This window comes from Nestor notabilis, unplaced genomic scaffold, assembly GCF_000696875.1.
Source record: "Nestor notabilis isolate BGI_N333 unplaced genomic scaffold, ASM69687v1 scaffold1997, whole genome shotgun sequence".
In the NCBI taxonomy this organism is placed as follows: domain Eukaryota; kingdom Metazoa; phylum Chordata; class Aves; order Psittaciformes; family Psittacidae; genus Nestor; species Nestor notabilis.
Window position 1 is genome coordinate 18,128 of NW_009937620.1, and position 16,677 is coordinate 34,804.

At 43.0% G+C, this 16,677-nt stretch overlaps 1 protein-coding gene across 1 annotated transcript in view; it reads right to left on the reverse strand.

The window, feature by feature from the left end:
- ITGA9 (integrin, alpha 9) overlaps positions 1–16,677 on the reverse strand; it is a gene marked incomplete at both ends in the record, with an annotated part of 45,256 nt that overhangs the window by 3,377 nt on the left and 25,202 nt on the right. Inside the window, 6 exons of the mRNA XM_010018893.1 lie at positions 4,774–4,928; positions 7,791–7,836; positions 8,656–8,746; positions 11,669–11,763; positions 13,185–13,290; positions 15,433–15,570. Of these exons, the coding sequence (XP_010017195.1) occupies positions 4,774–4,928; positions 7,791–7,836; positions 8,656–8,746; positions 11,669–11,763; positions 13,185–13,290; positions 15,433–15,570 (631 nt within the window). The remainder of the gene's footprint in view (positions 1–4,773; positions 4,929–7,790; positions 7,837–8,655; positions 8,747–11,668; positions 11,764–13,184; positions 13,291–15,432; positions 15,571–16,677) is intronic.

A 16,677-nucleotide genomic window follows, 5' to 3' on the forward strand; every position in this document is an offset into this window, starting at 1 on the left:
TATCTACAGTTCTGATTCATAGGGGAGGAGGGAAGGAAGGGGAGGCGCCACATGGAGAAAATTAAGAACTTACTAAATAATAACAAAAATCCATTGGAAGAGGAATGTCTTTGCTGTCTTTACCAGTAATTATGAGGAGAAAATAATTCATGAACTTTGCTTGCAGGGAAAATCCTTAAGTAATGAAAGTATTAAAAAGAACATTGCCCTGAGTGACAGCATACAAGGACATTCCCCACATCCTCTTCCAAAAAGCTTTCCTTTTCCCCTTACTTGTTTCAAACCTTATTTCAAATCCTTTCTCTTAGTGTTGTCCCTAGCTTCTAAGTAGGGGCCCATCCTTGCTGCTCCATACGCCGAACAACACATCCCTACAGCATCCGTGCTTGTGAGGCACTCAGAGCTCTGCTGCATCCAAGCAGACTGGAAAAATGCAGCACAAATTATACTCCTGCACCAAACTGCAGCAGGATCGAGGTCAGAGGAGGAGTGTCCACTTTCACTAGGTTTTAGATCAAGCACAAACTTGTAGAATCATAGAACAGTTAGGCTTGAAAAGGTCATCTAGTTCCAACCCTGCCATGGACAGGGACACCACACATTAATTATACTCCTGCACCAAACTGCAGCAGGATCGAGGTCAGAGGAGGAGTGTCCACTTTCACTAGGTTTTAGATCAAGCACAAACTTGTAGAATCATAGAACAGTTAGGCTTGAAAAGGTCATCTAGTTCCAACCCTGCCATGGACAGGGACACCACACATTAGACCATGTCACCCAAGACTCCATCCAACCTGTCCTTGAACACTGCCAGGGATGGAGGATTTACCACTTCTTTGGGCAACCTGTTCCAGTGCCTCAGCACCCTCACTGTAAAGAACTTCTTCCTTCTATCTAACCTAAACTTCCCCTGTTTAAGTTTGAACCCATTACCCGTTGTCCTATCACTACAGTCCCTAATGAAGAGTCCTCTCCAGCATCCTTGTAGGCTCCCTTCAGACACTGGAAGCTGCTCTGAGGTCTGCACACAGCTTCTCTTCTCCAGGCTGAACAGCCCCAACGTTCTCAGCCTGTCTTCATACAGGAGGTGCTCCAGCCACCTTATCATCCTCGTGGCCTCCTCTGGACTTGCTCCAACAGCTCCATGTCCTTCTTATGTTGAGGACACCAGAACTGTACACAGTACTCCAAGTGGGGTCTCACAAGAGCAGAGTAGAGGGGCAGGATCACCTCCTTTGACCTGCTGGTCACACTTCTTTTGATGCAGCCCAGGATACAGCTGGCCTTCTGGGCTGCGAGTGCACACTGCCTGCTCATGTTGTTTCCCGTCCACTAACACCCTCAAATCCTCTGCAGGGCTGCTAGAAACATACTCAAACAGAGTGCAAATATCAACCAACCTATCACCCCACACTAACTCTCACACCAGTTTTTCAGGCAACAGTATCTGGGACATGAGAACTACCCCAGAAATGGATCAACACACAAGCAATGCACATCTGAAGTGAAGAGTCCAGGAGAAACTTTGAAGCTGTTTTAACGCATCTGCCTAACTCTAACCAAATGCCCAAACCCCTTCATTTTCATAGCCACTAAAATTCACCTAATTCTCACACTGGCATTACTATTACTGTTGTTATTATTGTAGAGGAAATTATCCAGACTGTGGGCACAAGTTTACTTCCACTCTCCTGCAAGGATGAATACAGAAGCAGTGCTTGATGTAAAGAGATGTCAGCAGCCTCTGTCTTCTTGTCCAGGTCTCCCAGAAGCACACCATCTGAACAGGCTGAAGCGTGCACATCCAGGCTAGGAAATGCCTTTCTCTCATCTCATGCCTTTCCTGCATATACAGAGACCCCAGGGAAGAGAAGGCAAAGACCCTTCAAGTGAGGGAAAACAGCCTGAGTGAGATTCCTAGGTGAAAGAGTGAAAGCTTAAAATGCCATGTTTCTCACACATCCAGATGTACCAGAGGCTGTTGTGTTGGTGGGAGTATGATGAGAGGCTCAGCTCTCCCAGCAAGAGCCAAGGCAGAGAGACAGGCCAGACAATGCCTGGCATGCAGCACAGAGCGCATGCTTCACTTGGGCATGGCTCTTTGTTCAGACAAAAACATTCCAGCATAAATCCATACTTCTGAAGACCGTATTCTGCAAACAGTATGCAGAAAATGGATGGGAATTAAACTGTCATTGGCACTATCAAGCAGTATCAATAAGTACACACCCTCAGATAGCTACTCCATACACTGAACAACCCAGTATTGCAACTACATTGCACGGGAAAGGTTTCTATGCAAGTGTGAGGCAGTGCTAGATGAAGACAACTTTCCTTCATGTGCCAGTTAACAAACTAACCACACATTCAAATGAGCATAGAAGACACATATTTGCCCAGGAGAATGCTGCTTGCTTGTTCAGTTTGGCTTTCTAAAGGTGGTGTAGTAGGTGACCAACTTCAGCTGCCCAGAAGCAAGAGCAATGCCCAGCTTTTCACGAGTAAGCAGCTGCCCTGAGCATCTACACTGACAAGCCTTAAGGAAGCAGCGCTCCTGATGAGAACTGTGCTCTCATCTTCTAACTTAACAGGCTCATCCCAGACACCCGAAGATGAGACAATCCCAACACTTTGACATAGTATTTTAACAGCTCGATATGTCTTTCACAGTCCAAACTGGACAACAATTTATTCATAGGGATATTCTATTTTTCCCCACATTTAACCCCACAGGAGAGGAACCATTGCAGTATTTCCATGAATTGTTCCACCCTTTGTTAATTGATACTCTTCAACTGCAACATAATTAAAATGGCCTGGCCGCTGGATTGCAAAATGAAAGCTTACTTGAGATATTTTATCCAAATCATATCCCCAAGTGGTTTTATACAGTCAGAAAATTCTGGCTGCAAAGTTCTCAAGACAAATCACTTTGCTAGAAGCATTGTATTAAAGGACAATGGTTGGAAGTTTTATAATCATCTACTTCATAGTTAAAAAATTCCTTACAATGAGATGGATGTTACTTGCTGCAGAAGATGCACATGTGCATTTCACCATGACAAATCATCAGGAGTACACTTCGTATGACAACACAGGGGAATTCAACTGGCTCTTACAGGATGTGATGAAGAGGAAGATAGGTCTTATGCAAACAAGGGGAGCAGATATCTAGATTGGGAAAAAAGGCAGCTGACTTCTTAGCCACAGGTCCAGAGATATGAAATTAAAGCGAAGGAAAGTTTTTGAACAGTACCCCCAGGAACATAAGAAAACCTAGATATGCAGAAAATCAATTCAGTGATTTTCAGAAAGGAATTAGCACCCAAGGAGCACTTGGAGATAAGTGTTTTCTTAACTGGCAGAGTAACAGGCAGTACCAAAAACACTTTATCAAAGCATGTATTTTCTGCTGAGAGTCATCATTTACAGGGAGGGAAAACATGCAAAAATAGAACCTGAAGTCTCAGATGCACCAATATGTCAGAATCCAGAAGAATCTTAAATTTAGTAACTTCATTTCTTTGAGCTGTTCAGGTGACAAAGTGACAAGCTGCAGAGAGCAACTTCAGAAGCAGCTTGTAGTTCTCACTCTATGTGAATGGCGGGAGAAGTAGCAAGAAGCCTTTTTCTTCTCCAACTCATTTAAAATCCAAATACTGCAGCAGACTCTGCATACTGGGATTCATACATGAAACTAACTTTTCTTGATCAGCAGTTCAGAAATGCTGGGGATCCAGTGGTTTTTAGAGTTAACTCAGGCTCATCAATTTTGTCTATTATGTATAGGATTTGTAGGGGTGGCAGGGCGAGTAGAATGAGGACAATGGCTGGAAGGATTTTTCAGATTAGTTCAACTTCTTGTGCATAGACTGTGTTTGAGGGTAGTTCTTCTATTAATATGAATGTTAGTGGATAGAAGACTAAGCTGCAAATTGCCAGTGCAACTATAAGAGCATGGTCTATAAGAGGACATAACTATAAGAGGATGCCATTCCTAAGGCACGGCAAAGGTAAAACATCGCAGTTGAACCAAATAAACCCAGACCTTACAATATTTAGAAACACTCTATCTATCCCATAACACTTCACACAATATCTAAGACTTTTAAACACTGGAATGTAAAAGACATAATATTTTAATATTAATATTTAATGCAGCCAAGATAAAGGCTTGCATAATTACACACCTTACACAGTTTCATTCACCTAAGAAACTCCAGGTGCTTCACAGAGACTAACCAACCTGGAAGACTTTCTTGCCATCAGTAAAATATTGGGCTATTCATAGTAATTTTAGAGACAGGTAAACTGATACACATAAAAGGATTTGCTCTTGTCTGGTAGGAATTCAGATTTATAGTGCTCTGCTTCAAGAGCTTGTTGTGGACTTTCAAGAACTACTGATCCGGAGCAAATCACACCTGCTTTCTGATAACGTTGATAGAGGATATGGGTACAGAAAAGTGTTATCAAGAGGTAAACAGGGAAGATAAACTTAAAAAGCATCAATTGCTTCTGTGTTTCTGTCCTTGCAGTAAGCCCAAGCCTGCATTTCCTTCCTCTCACTGAGGAAGAAACCGCCCCGCTATTATGTCAGCCTCATCAGAAGGTAAAAACATGCCCAAAACACGGAGCCTCCAACTTTCTGGAACTGTATAGTCCAGCTCACCCTAAAACAACTTATTTCACATCAAAGCTGTTAGTGACTCCAAAGGGAGCCAGGTCAACCTGCTAGCACACCCCTGCCCAGCGCTGGCACAGGAACCATACCTATTTCTCCAGGAACACGCTTGCCACTGAAGCGGAAGCATGCCGTGACATTGAGGCAGTTCACTGGCTGCAAGCCATCATGGCACTGAGGAGCTGTGATATTGATGGATGCAGGCAGGAAAATGGAGATATCCATGGTAATGACAGGCCTGGATCTGGAGATCAACAGAGAAGTGGAATTGATCAATCATTCAGATGGAAGTTCTAAGCCAAAGGAAAACACATACATTTGATAAACTGCACAATTTGAGGAGACATTAAGAACAGAGAGTGTATTTGAACTGTATTAGCACTTGTCCTCGCTGGCAAAGACTACTAGCATCTGAGTGAAAACTGTAACATCAGCTAGAGGTGCAATGCTCAGATACAGACTGCAAGCAGGCAGCGGGGTAAACTGATAATGTATAATAGTAATCATCACAAATAACAAAATTAGCAGCACAACAGCAACGAAGGACAGGATCATGCAAGTGAGACTGCTTGCTAAGCAGCTTGGATGGTCAGGAACAGGTAGATAGAGACCTAAGGTTTCCAGAGAATGGTCTGCAGTCGAATTTGTTACCTGAAAGTCAAAGAGGGAGCACAGGGACAGGAGATACATAATTCATACGTATTTTTTCTGACAGTGTAAGAGGGACAAGAGACACCACATTCATGTTTTCTGGAGGAGGGAACATTCGGCTTATTTCCTTCTAGTGAGTGGTAAGGACTGAATCCTCTCTTGAAGCCTCTGACCTCTGTTTCAGGAGTGCACTGTGAACGAAAGCTTTCTGCCCTTGCAACTCTGGCACACAGTTATTGCTGTGACTATTCCCAGCTGAAGATGACCTTAGAGAGCAAGCCAAGTGCCATCAGAGCCTAGGTGGGTCTCCTCTCTCACACAACACAGTAGCCCTGCCAGATTGGTTGGGAAAAGCAGCCCAGAAACCCAGGCTGGCCTGAGCATCCCCAGAGCAGGACTTCAGCCCAAAAATTCAGTGTTTTTCTTCATGGTTTTAATTCTGTGCATGTTCAACATGAACGTGTTCTTCCAAAACTAACTCCACCAGTGAAAAAAAAATGTGCAGCAACCAGCAGATTCACTTCTAAAGTAGTCCCAGCAGCCGTGCGAGGCCAGACCACTTAAGTAAACCACTTCAGGACTCTCACTCCATAAGCCACTTAATTTAGAGGCAGGGGAGAGGGGGGAGAAGAGAGCAGGGATTGTGGTTACACCTAATTCATATTGACTGGAACAAGATTTACATCAATCTCTGAGATGGCTGCTCAGACTCTTTTACCGCAGCCTGAAATAACAGTGTAAGTTCTCATTCTGAGATGGAGGATGAAGATAAATGCTAACCCTAGAAATATATACAGTAACGGGGAGGAGGGAAGAGTGAGCTTCCTAGGATCATTTCACACCTTTGGAAAAAAACCACCTCTTTCCAAATGCTTGGGGAGACAAAGAGTAAATGCTATGAACTGATCTAGAAAAACATTTCTCCTAGGAAAAAAATACTCCTCCAGCCATGATGCACTGTGTGATTTTTCCTTAACACTAGCTGCCTTGGTTATTCACTGGGGGGAAAAAAAGCACTGGATCTGTCAAATGGCCATACAAACACACGAGCACTACGACAACAATCTGCCCCAAGTCACCGCGGCTTCCACCAAAGCCTTTAATATCACTTGGCAAAACTTTTGCTGGTTTTGGCAAAAGAGCTTCATGAAGGCTTCTAGAAGGATGAGGAGGGAAAAAGAGAAAAAGCTGACTTCTTTATCCTACCCTGAATCCAAACAGAAAGAGGGACTCGCTGTAAATTAGCAGTAGCAGCAACTAATCAGGCTGCCCACAGTCCGTTGGTAATGCACTGATTTCCTCTGAAATGCACAAGTATGAACGCACGGACAGAGGTTATCATGCTGTTGCAACGTATGTTGTTTTAAACATCACAGCAAGCCTTTCAGGTTGCCTTCCCCTCCTGCAAGTAACAAGGCAGGAGAAGAACACGGATTTCTTGCTGGCAGTTTCAGAGATGTGGGGCTGCAAGATCCCATCCGAGGAAGGCACATGTGCATGATGAAGTAGCAGAAAACACTTCAGAAGACTTGACCATCAGATCATTTCTTTCCCTCTCTCCTTTTTCCTTTTGTTTTATTTAATTCTAATGGAAACAGAGTCAAGTTTTTCCTGCCTTGAGCAGAAAGCAGGCTGGCACAGCCATTTCGCAGCTCCAGCATTTGTCTTGCCAGTCTCATCACATCCCTGTATCTTCCATTAAGATGCAGGAGCCCCTAGTGACTTCTGCTTCTAATGACATCTAGGTATTGACAGGATTTTGCTATTAAATATTAACAAGTGTAACAATGGAGCTACTGGCAAAATTCAAACTTCTCATTCTCTTCCCCAGGTCTGTGCATCTCAAGCCCACTCCTACTTTAACTCTCCCTCTGCATAACTTGCTGAACCAAACTATCACGCCTCTCTCCATCAGATGGAACAAGCAATTGCACTTAACTCATACACTTGAAAGAGCAGCCAAAATCCTGCACGCATTGAAAATGACTTTGTATTTCATTTCCCTGAAGACTCCTATTTCATTCTGAGTCCCATTATAACTTGCAAAATTACATCCTGGCATCATACACAGCTGGCTTGTTACTCAACTGTGTTCCCTTAAATCATAATTTATTTACTTTATGTAAATGTAAGAACAATAAAAAAGCCTTCTCTCAAATTCAGAGCAACCTTTCTAAAGAGGCACTAAGATGCAGCACATCTTCTTCCAGCTCTAACCTTTTGTCTTCTTCATAGCCCTGGGTGTCCTACGTATTACCATCTCTCACTGAGCTGTATAAATTCTTTGATGTTATCCATGTCTAAGGATCTGCTTAAAAAGTAATCCAGCTTCCTTCTTCTGAACACAGTAAACAAGGCAGAAAATTGGACTGGGTCAGGACTTAGAGCACGTAAGATAAAAGCAGAAAACAGACAAAAAGAAGACAACAGCAGATAAAAAAGACATTCATCTCACCTCAGAAGTACCACATTGTCTGACAAGAAGGCTCCAACAGTCATATCTGAAATTTTCGTAACATTGAGAACAGTTACAAAGGAGACATAGGCTTCAGTTCTCACAAATCAGTCGCTAAATTACAGAGCATATAGATTTTTAAAAACCATTTTCCTGACTCAAATCAGCCAGTTGGTCCCTTCAAACGTCATTATGTCACAAGCATTATAACTGGAGGATTAGGTCTGTGTCGTTACTTCTACTTCATTGCTTGATTTTTATTATTATTACTATTCTCATTTCCTCTTTGTTTTTAACATTGTCATCATGACTGAGCAGCTTTCAAGAAACGTACAACCTTAGAGAGATACTGAAATCATACAACAGAATCACAGAATATCTCAAGTTGGAAGGGATCCATTAATGATCATTGAGTCGAGCTCCCTGATCCTCACAGGTCTACCTAAAACTAAACTAAACATGATTAAAAGTGCCTCATGACCAGCTTAGTGCTGTGACCACTTCCCTGGGGTGCCTGTTCCAGTGACTAACCACCCTCTTAGTGAAAAGCCTTTTCTTAATGTCCCGATTTGGTTCAACATGTCACAAAAAATTGGGAACACAGTTCATGCAACACAATCACCAGTGAGCTCGGATTCACAAGAATCCTCTGCTTTAGCATCTCAATCCTTCATCATTACTGCCCAAACACATGAATTAAATGATCGGCTCAAATTCTTATCAGGAGCTTCAAATAACAGAGGGGAAAGGGAAGAAAAAGTTCAGCTTCATCAGCCTCCTGCAATGGCAGGACCCAGCAATCCGGAAATGACCAGCTCCACTGTTTGCTCAGCCTGTTGCTGCATTTCCCCAGCAGCAGACATACCTGGATAACCATTGCTATCCATATCGACTCCCCCTGATATGGACTGGCCAAACATCCTCAGCATTGGGTTTATTGTTTGCCCGGACAGCTTCTGCAGCAGAAAACACATGAGTGGAATCAGTCAGTAACAAAAAGAATCCTCTAAAAATAAATGAATCAATCCAAACCCTAAAAAAAACCCCTCAAGCCTGATCTTCAGGGTCACTGGAAGCCTCTCTTGTGTGCCGGAAGCGCTGCACATCTGCATGCTCACACTTCACCCATGCAGCCATGAGCAGGAAGGCTGTCGACTGCAGGAAGCCCTTCTGCTCTGGGCTAGGAGGAGGCCAGTGTTGACTTGGATTAAAAAACACACCTGCATTACAACCCAAATGAAATAAAAAACAAATTTCTTTGGGGGGGGGGGAGGGAAGATGGAATTTAACTTTCTTTTTTTCCCCTCATTTCCTTAATTTCTGTAAGTACAGATTTTAAGTGGCATCTTAGCAAAATTAATGCTTAATTGAAACAGAAAATCCTGCACAACCATTCCTTCTCACAAAGTTTGCGAGCATACGCGATGTCAAAATGATTAATTTTCATCTCACTTGGTAATTCTGGTTTCCATCAGCAATTATGCAATATTTTGTGTCAGTCTGGAAGCTGTATCTCATTTCTGCCTCCCTAACACAAAGCTTAATTAACTTCGAACATAGCTTTTTTTTTATTTTAATTACTGACACAAAAACTTTCTCTGAATGTTTTGGATTCTAAATGTCTTTGTCTGAAGCAAATTAATATATCAAAATCCTATTTTCTAAGAAGGGAATCAGATGCCTCCCAGCTCCCATTCATTATGCCGGGCCACCAACGCAAGACCTGAACTTGAGTCAACGTCTGACTACAGAAGTTACAGACAGAGGAAACCTAGCCCATGAAGTAATTCTGAGGCTGTTGGTGGTGCTTCACAGCTTGTGACATGTGACCAGCTTTTCCTGGCCCTCCCATAAAAGGGAATAATACTGGACAAAAGATCAGACAGGAAATTCATGGAAAAAAGACAAGTTTAGGGGAAGAAGATATCCTGCAGTCCTTACAGCCAGTTTGAAGGGAAACCAGTGCCCCACCATTCAAGATCTCCTTTTCCTACTCATGGGCAGATAAGATTAAGACAACTGGAAGTAACTTCCTCCCTTCCATTATACTTGCATCACCTCTTCGGGGGGTCCCAGTTAGGGTGGTAAATCCTGCCTGCAAACATCCCAGTGGACATCTGCAGGCTATTATGACCTAGAAGGCAGAGGTATAATGCTGCTCTGCTTTTAAGTGCCACGAATGAAAAACAGCAGGCCACAAAGCCAATTAAGCTGCTTCTGCTCATAGTCACCACTAAAGTCACTAAAGGGACGTAAGGGAACAATACTGAATGAGCAACTTAACGAAGAAAAGTAAGTGGAAAAAGCTAACAAATTGCAAATGATGAAAAGATAGACCCCACAGGCCCTTGTCCACCTTTCTCAGCTTATTCAAAAAGGGAAATCCAGGGCATTAAGATGGCTCAGGGGTATAGTATCAAGATACAAAAAGTCTTTCTTTGGGTTCAAATCCAGGACAGGTAGGCAAAGAGCTGAAGCTGTTACACAGCTCTTTTGGTTGCATGTGGGAGATGAACCAGTGGTGTGTGTGGTGCCCTGCAACAGACACTGGGAAAGAGCAGAGAGACCCTGCCCATAAGTGGTGCTCCCTCGGCTGCCCTATGGCATGGGACAGCGATAGCAGTGCTGTCAAGAGTCAATGACCACCCTCTTGAGCTGGGCTTTATCCCACTGACCAAGTGCAGAAGCACACAGAGCCATGTCTGCTGGCCTTGCTCCAGTGGAGAAGGAGAGATCACAAGCAGGATGTTTTGCTTCCCACCCTGCTGATCTGGCCTCATTAAAAAATGTAACATTTTCCCATGAATGGGCAAAAAAAATATGTATATTAAAAAAAAATCAAAATCTCATCCTTTTCAGGAGAGCTGGAAAGCTCCAGATTTTTCAACAGCCAAAGAAGAACCTCCCAACCAGGGGCTCTCCGCAAGAAACAGGCAGAATCCTCCACATGCCACACATTAGACATTGCAGAAGTATCCATAAAGAGTCATTTAACTTCCCTTCTTTTTTAAAGAAAGCAGCACATGGCATGTACATGGTAAAAGGAAGAAGGACTAAACCTCCATGGTCTGTTAGAAGAGTCTCCAGTATAACCACTAAACTTCTTCATTCTGCTTGAACTGATTTATTGTGAAGGATCCCACCCAGCAACAAAACAAAACAACCAGAACTTCAGACACACAGAAGGAGGGAAGATTCAGGCTCTCTGAAAAAAAAAGGAATATGCTAGACAGAGACTAGGGACACATGTTGGGCAGCAGGAGCATAAATTTATGTTCTCTACTGCTTGGCTGCAGTAGCTAAATTGAACTGTGTCATCTCTGCACAAGATGCTATATAGTGTATCCTAGCTGAGATTTTACTTTATAATAATGGCCAGGTGAATGGCACCCAAGAACAGGCTTGTGATATATTGTCACATCACAAGGAGAGGGCCAGCACGATGAGTAAAGAGGCTTCTGCAGGGCACAAAGAAAACTTACTACCTCTTCCTTCTCATCATGTCTGCTTCCGCAGGAGGAAAATGCAACCTCCCAACTCCCCACTGGCCTCTCCATGGTTTGTATGCTCAACCTTTCCATGGTTTTCATTTCTCCTCTGCACTAGTACTATCTCTAAAACCAGACATTCAAACCCTAAGACTTTATTTGCTTCAAGAAGGAAGCTACAGCTGATAACTGTAACAAAAGACAACGAAAAAATATCTCCTAACATAATTTTACCCTACAGCATGGACAAACTTTGGGAGAAGTTTGTTTGAGAGAAAGATGTAGAACTATGATGAGGTTACCTATAAAGGGACCCCTAAATATGGTTTATTTCTGCGGGTGCAGGGAAAGTGATTTCAGATAGATATCACAAACAATAGTGTCACATACCATAGAGTACTGAGGTACAATACCATTGGCATCCCCATGGTAAATGTACACTGCTCCTATGTAGTTATCCTCCTTAGGCGCTCCAATGGCAACATCTGCAAAACAGTACAGATTATAAACATTTCACGATCCATTCCATTAATCAAACCTTTCCCGATTTTAGAAGCCAGCTATCCATAGGAAAATAGCTCCCCATGACAAAGATGATCAGCAGCTCATGTGAACCTGGCTAGAAGGGATTTGTTTGATTTAATGAAGAGCTCACGTTAAGATAAACTTTAAAAACCACACAACTGTATATGAATTCTTACACACACGTGGCTACGTTGTGCCTAATTAGAAACGTGTGCTTGTCATGTGTGTGAAAATGTGTGTTTTTTAACCAGAAACCATGCTTAAAAAGTTATTTTAGAATCCCTTCATACCAAAGTCTCCAAGCCAGGGGAACATCAGCTTTGTGAACCAAGACAGCACTGGCAAAGCGTTTATTGTAGCACTACACTACATTAAGTTTGCTGGAAAATCCAAATCCAAAATGAGGCTAGGTATAACAAATGGATAAGCAGGAAGAAAAAAAGAAAGGCTGCTGAGGATGCAGGTTCAGATTACACTTGATCCAACTTAACTGCAAACTCCTGCAGAAAGGGTGATCCCACCTCCCATTCTCCTCATCTAGTTGGATTTAGTGACTATACAGCTGCTAAAATTAAACTCTTCCCAATGGCCTCATACCCATGGACTCACTCCGCAGTCTCTCCATCATCACAACTGATCCACAAGCAACAATAAGAACATACAAATGCATGTCCAAATGCAGAAGAGCATGCCCACCATTTGTGAGGGCAACCTGCAATGAGGTTGGGTTAGGCTTAGTGGGATACCACACCCCGAGTGGCCTGGAAGAAATAAATCCAGGCATGCACTGAGCAAGTCGCCTTTGTTTGGAAGCCCTTAATCTGTGTTGCCAGAATTCAGGGCAGAAAAGGTGCCAACATCAACACTTTGCTCTCACCTATTGCTATCACTGCATGGGGCCTCACACTGAGCAGCCTGCAAACGGAGCAGGGGTAGTATAAAGCAAAGGAAAGAAATAATTAATAGAGTATGTGTTATCACAAGTGAGAAGCTACTGCTTTATTACACTTCATGATAAGAAACACAATTATGTTGTCAAAACTGGAAAGGTGTGAAGACATAAAAAATAGGAAAGAAGTCTGTTTTTTTCAGGGCATGGGTATTTAGAGCCTTTTATAAACAACCCAGGGAAGAAGAAAATGCAACAGCAAGGAAAGCAAAGCACCATTAATGTGATTGGAGTGTGAGCTGCATGGACATGGACTAATCCCACATAAAGGACAATCAGCTACAAAAGGCTTTAGCAGACAAATCCTACACAAGCCCACTTATCCTTAGCATGGCCCTGAAGGAGCAATGGATGCCACACAGCACTCAGCCATGCAAGGAGACCAGCAGTGCCACCAGTCCTGCTGGCACTTCAGGAAGAAATCACACCGACCTGGGAATCCATCGTCATCAATGTCACCAAGCGCAGCCATGCTCTCCCCAAAGTGCGCGTTGTAGGCGCTGTCACCATCCAGGATAAGCTGCTCTTCCAGCACTCCCTAGGCAAGCAGGAAATAAAACAGGGTAAGGGAAACGGTGCGAGCCCTGGATGAGGCAAGCCTTCCCACGGGAGCCGTCCATGCAGTGGGAAGCACCTGGGCACAGCTGCAGCCTGACTCTTGCCCTCGCTCGCACGGATCACCCAGGTGCTGGGAATCTAATTTATTTGGGTTTTTAACCTTCTGTCTTTCAGTTTGAGGGGGAGAGGGAAGAAAAAGGAGTTGCAGGAGTGATATAACTAAAACACTAGATTAACTAAACTCAGTGATGTAACGAAATGCAGTCATAGGGCTTGGTGAGCTCATGAAGGATTCCAGATGCCTAAAACCCAACAGCCCAGGGCTTGCTCTACTGGTGGACTATATCCGAGGAGCAGAATCCTCAGTCCAGACTTAGTCAAACTAAACTCCAGTGAGAGAAGGAGAATTTTCCGCTAAGCAAAGAACATTTGAGCAAATGGATTTGAAAACTTTTTAAGTATTGGACAGAAGGATTAAAGCAAAGTCCCCAAAAAGCCTTCTGAAATGAAGAATAAGGAAAGAGATTTAATGAAATAAAGGGACAGAGGAAAGTTCAAAGTAAAGTTTTGTACTCCCGTGCCATGAGAAGCCTTGTAGGAATCTGGTATTTCTTGCCCACCCACTTTCTGGTCAGATACATTGGTTTTAGTTTCTTGCTGTCTTCCCTCAAGGGGAAAGGAACATTGCCACAAGAAAACAAAATTTAGTTATGCAATATAACTCTGTACCCACCTCCAGGGTTGTTTTGGTTTGGTTTTGCTTCCTTTGTGAATGAGAGTAAACTGCCCTCTGGAACATGTAATAAAATCTTTTACTTGGCTGCGGGGACTTGCTGACTTTGAGAAAACCCCACATAATGAAATTGAAACACAACAAAGAGGGGACAGGCCTGTATGCGTGACTCGTTTCTCTGCAGTCCTCTCAGGAAAGGGCAAATATAAGTGTATTAAGCCTATCACCACTATGCATGCTTGTATGATAAAGCAGTTTCTCTGATCTGCTGCAGCAACCTCTTCGACAATGGTGCTTGCAGAATGAAACGGAGTTTGAAATGTCCAAACCCCAAAATAAAACCCAGCATCCTGCAAGCCATTGCTCCTGCAAGTAATTTGTGCTGTAGGAGTATAAGAAACTCCTACTAGCTTCTTGACTGTTTTATAAGATGAAGAATGAACTCCTGCACACTCTCACTGCAAGCAGGAAATGATGGCTATTATCTGCTTGGCATTCTACACCCTATCCTGAAGATCCTGCAGCAACACTGCTGGGACAGCCTGGGGATCAAACTGGAAAAGTAAAGCTCATTTAAAAGAGGAGTAATAACAGAAAATAAAGTTACACCAGAAGTGATTCTGAAGTCTCCCAAATGCTGCATATAGGACTTGGGATAAACGGTAATCCTAGCATAAACAAACTTCATACATTAAAGTCCACATAATACTGGTGAAGCAAACCCATTTCATTTTAGTCCATAACAACTCCTGGTTTGATGCAGCAAGTTTGGGACCTGAACATTAAGTATTTAATAATCTGTAAACGACCATTGTTTTCCTATAAATACAACATAAGAATGATCTTGTTTTGATGATGCAAGAAAGTTCAGGCTTTTCCAAGGCTATTGTTTAGTCATGTAAAATCCAACAATACCAGCTGGTAAGAACTTCCCCTAACATCTCTATATGAGGCATAATGTAAAGATAATGTGAATTTAACCTCTGGTTTCTCTTCACAAGGTCTCCTAAGTCCCCAGGCATTTGTGTTCTAATTTGTAGGTCTTAGTGACCACCCAAAACACAAAGGGAATTCAGTCAAAGCTGCTGACTCCTACTTGGTTTTGGCATCAGATTCATATAAAGCCACAAATACCACCGAGTTTCAACATAAAACCAGAAACTTCCCCAGACCTCCTTAAAAGATTCACAGCTCTGTGATGAATGCAGGCTGGTGTCTGGGAAACCATGACACCAGATGAGTTTTCCGTGACTTCTTCTGCTACAGACACCCAGAGCCCCACTACTTGACACATCAAGTTTCTCCATAGAGTGTTGGAAGGACGTTAGTGTTACCCTGCCCGCACCCACACCCTCATCCCTTACCAAGCCATCTCCTGTCCATACTCACGTTTCCTCTGTTGATATAGACCGTGACTTGACCTTCATCTCTGATCTCAGAAAACATAGGTGCTCCGACCAGCAGGTCTGACAACCCGTCAGAGTTCAGATCAACTGCACATAAGGAGGAGCCAAAGTAAGAGCCCATCTGTAACCAAGCCGAGTCACAACAAAGCATTCAGTATCTGCCCACACACAGGAGGAAATCATTTAGGTGTGTTTTCTTGCTTTCATTTCAAATGATGGCTTGCTGCTTTATCACTCACAAGCACTCCTACAGAGAAAGCTTAGGGGATAATTCTGGCAGGAATTAAACACTTTACCGTAACAGTGCATCAGCTTGGATGTTTTAACAAAAGAATTAAATTTATACCTTAATACCCTGGGACATGCTTAAGTGAGACACTTAAAGAGCTTTCTTAGACTAGCTTTCACTTGTCAATTGCTTAAAACCAGGAAGGAGTGAAATAAGTTTCCCAAGCCAAGGCCTGGCAAGTGATTATTCATGCCCAGTGCCAGATTTCCTAAAGAGACTTGAAATTGGGAACCCCAGATCTTCTGGGGATGTGTTAAAGAAACAAAAGAAAAAAAGAAAAGTAGGCTAGAGGTAGGATACCCACGAAAGGGGCATCTAAAATTACCTCCTGATTGTGGTCTGGCTTCCCCTGCTCTATCTGTTTGTACCAGTCACCTTCAAATAGCAGAACTGGTTGTGGGGTTTGGTAATAGCCTTTCCTCGAATGTACAGGCAAGTGAGTTGACACAGAAAGAGTTTCAATAAAAGCTTTTTAGTTGATACACAAAAAACCTAAGCCACTCTCAATCTCCAGTTCTTGTTGCTTGAGAAAACTTAATTGCTTAACTTTAAGGAATACATTAATTTCACTACTTAATTTTTGATATGTGTTAACAGTAAATGCTAACAGTCTCCCAACCAGCACCCACATTACAGGGTGAGACCTTATAACTCAGGGGACCTTAATAGCTCAGGGGAGACCTTATAACAGTCTTCCAGTGCCTAGAAGGGATCTACAAGAAACCTGGCAAAGGGCTTTTCACAAGGACATGCAGTGGGGGAATAACTTTAAGCTGACAGAGAGGAGATTTAGATTAGACATTAGGAAGAAGCTCTTCCCTCTGAGGGTGCTGAGACGCTGGCACAGGGTGCCCAGAGAAGCTGTGGCTGCCCCATCCCTGGCAGTGTTCAAGGCCAGGCTGGACACAGGGGCTTGGAGCAACCTGCTCTAGTGGAAGG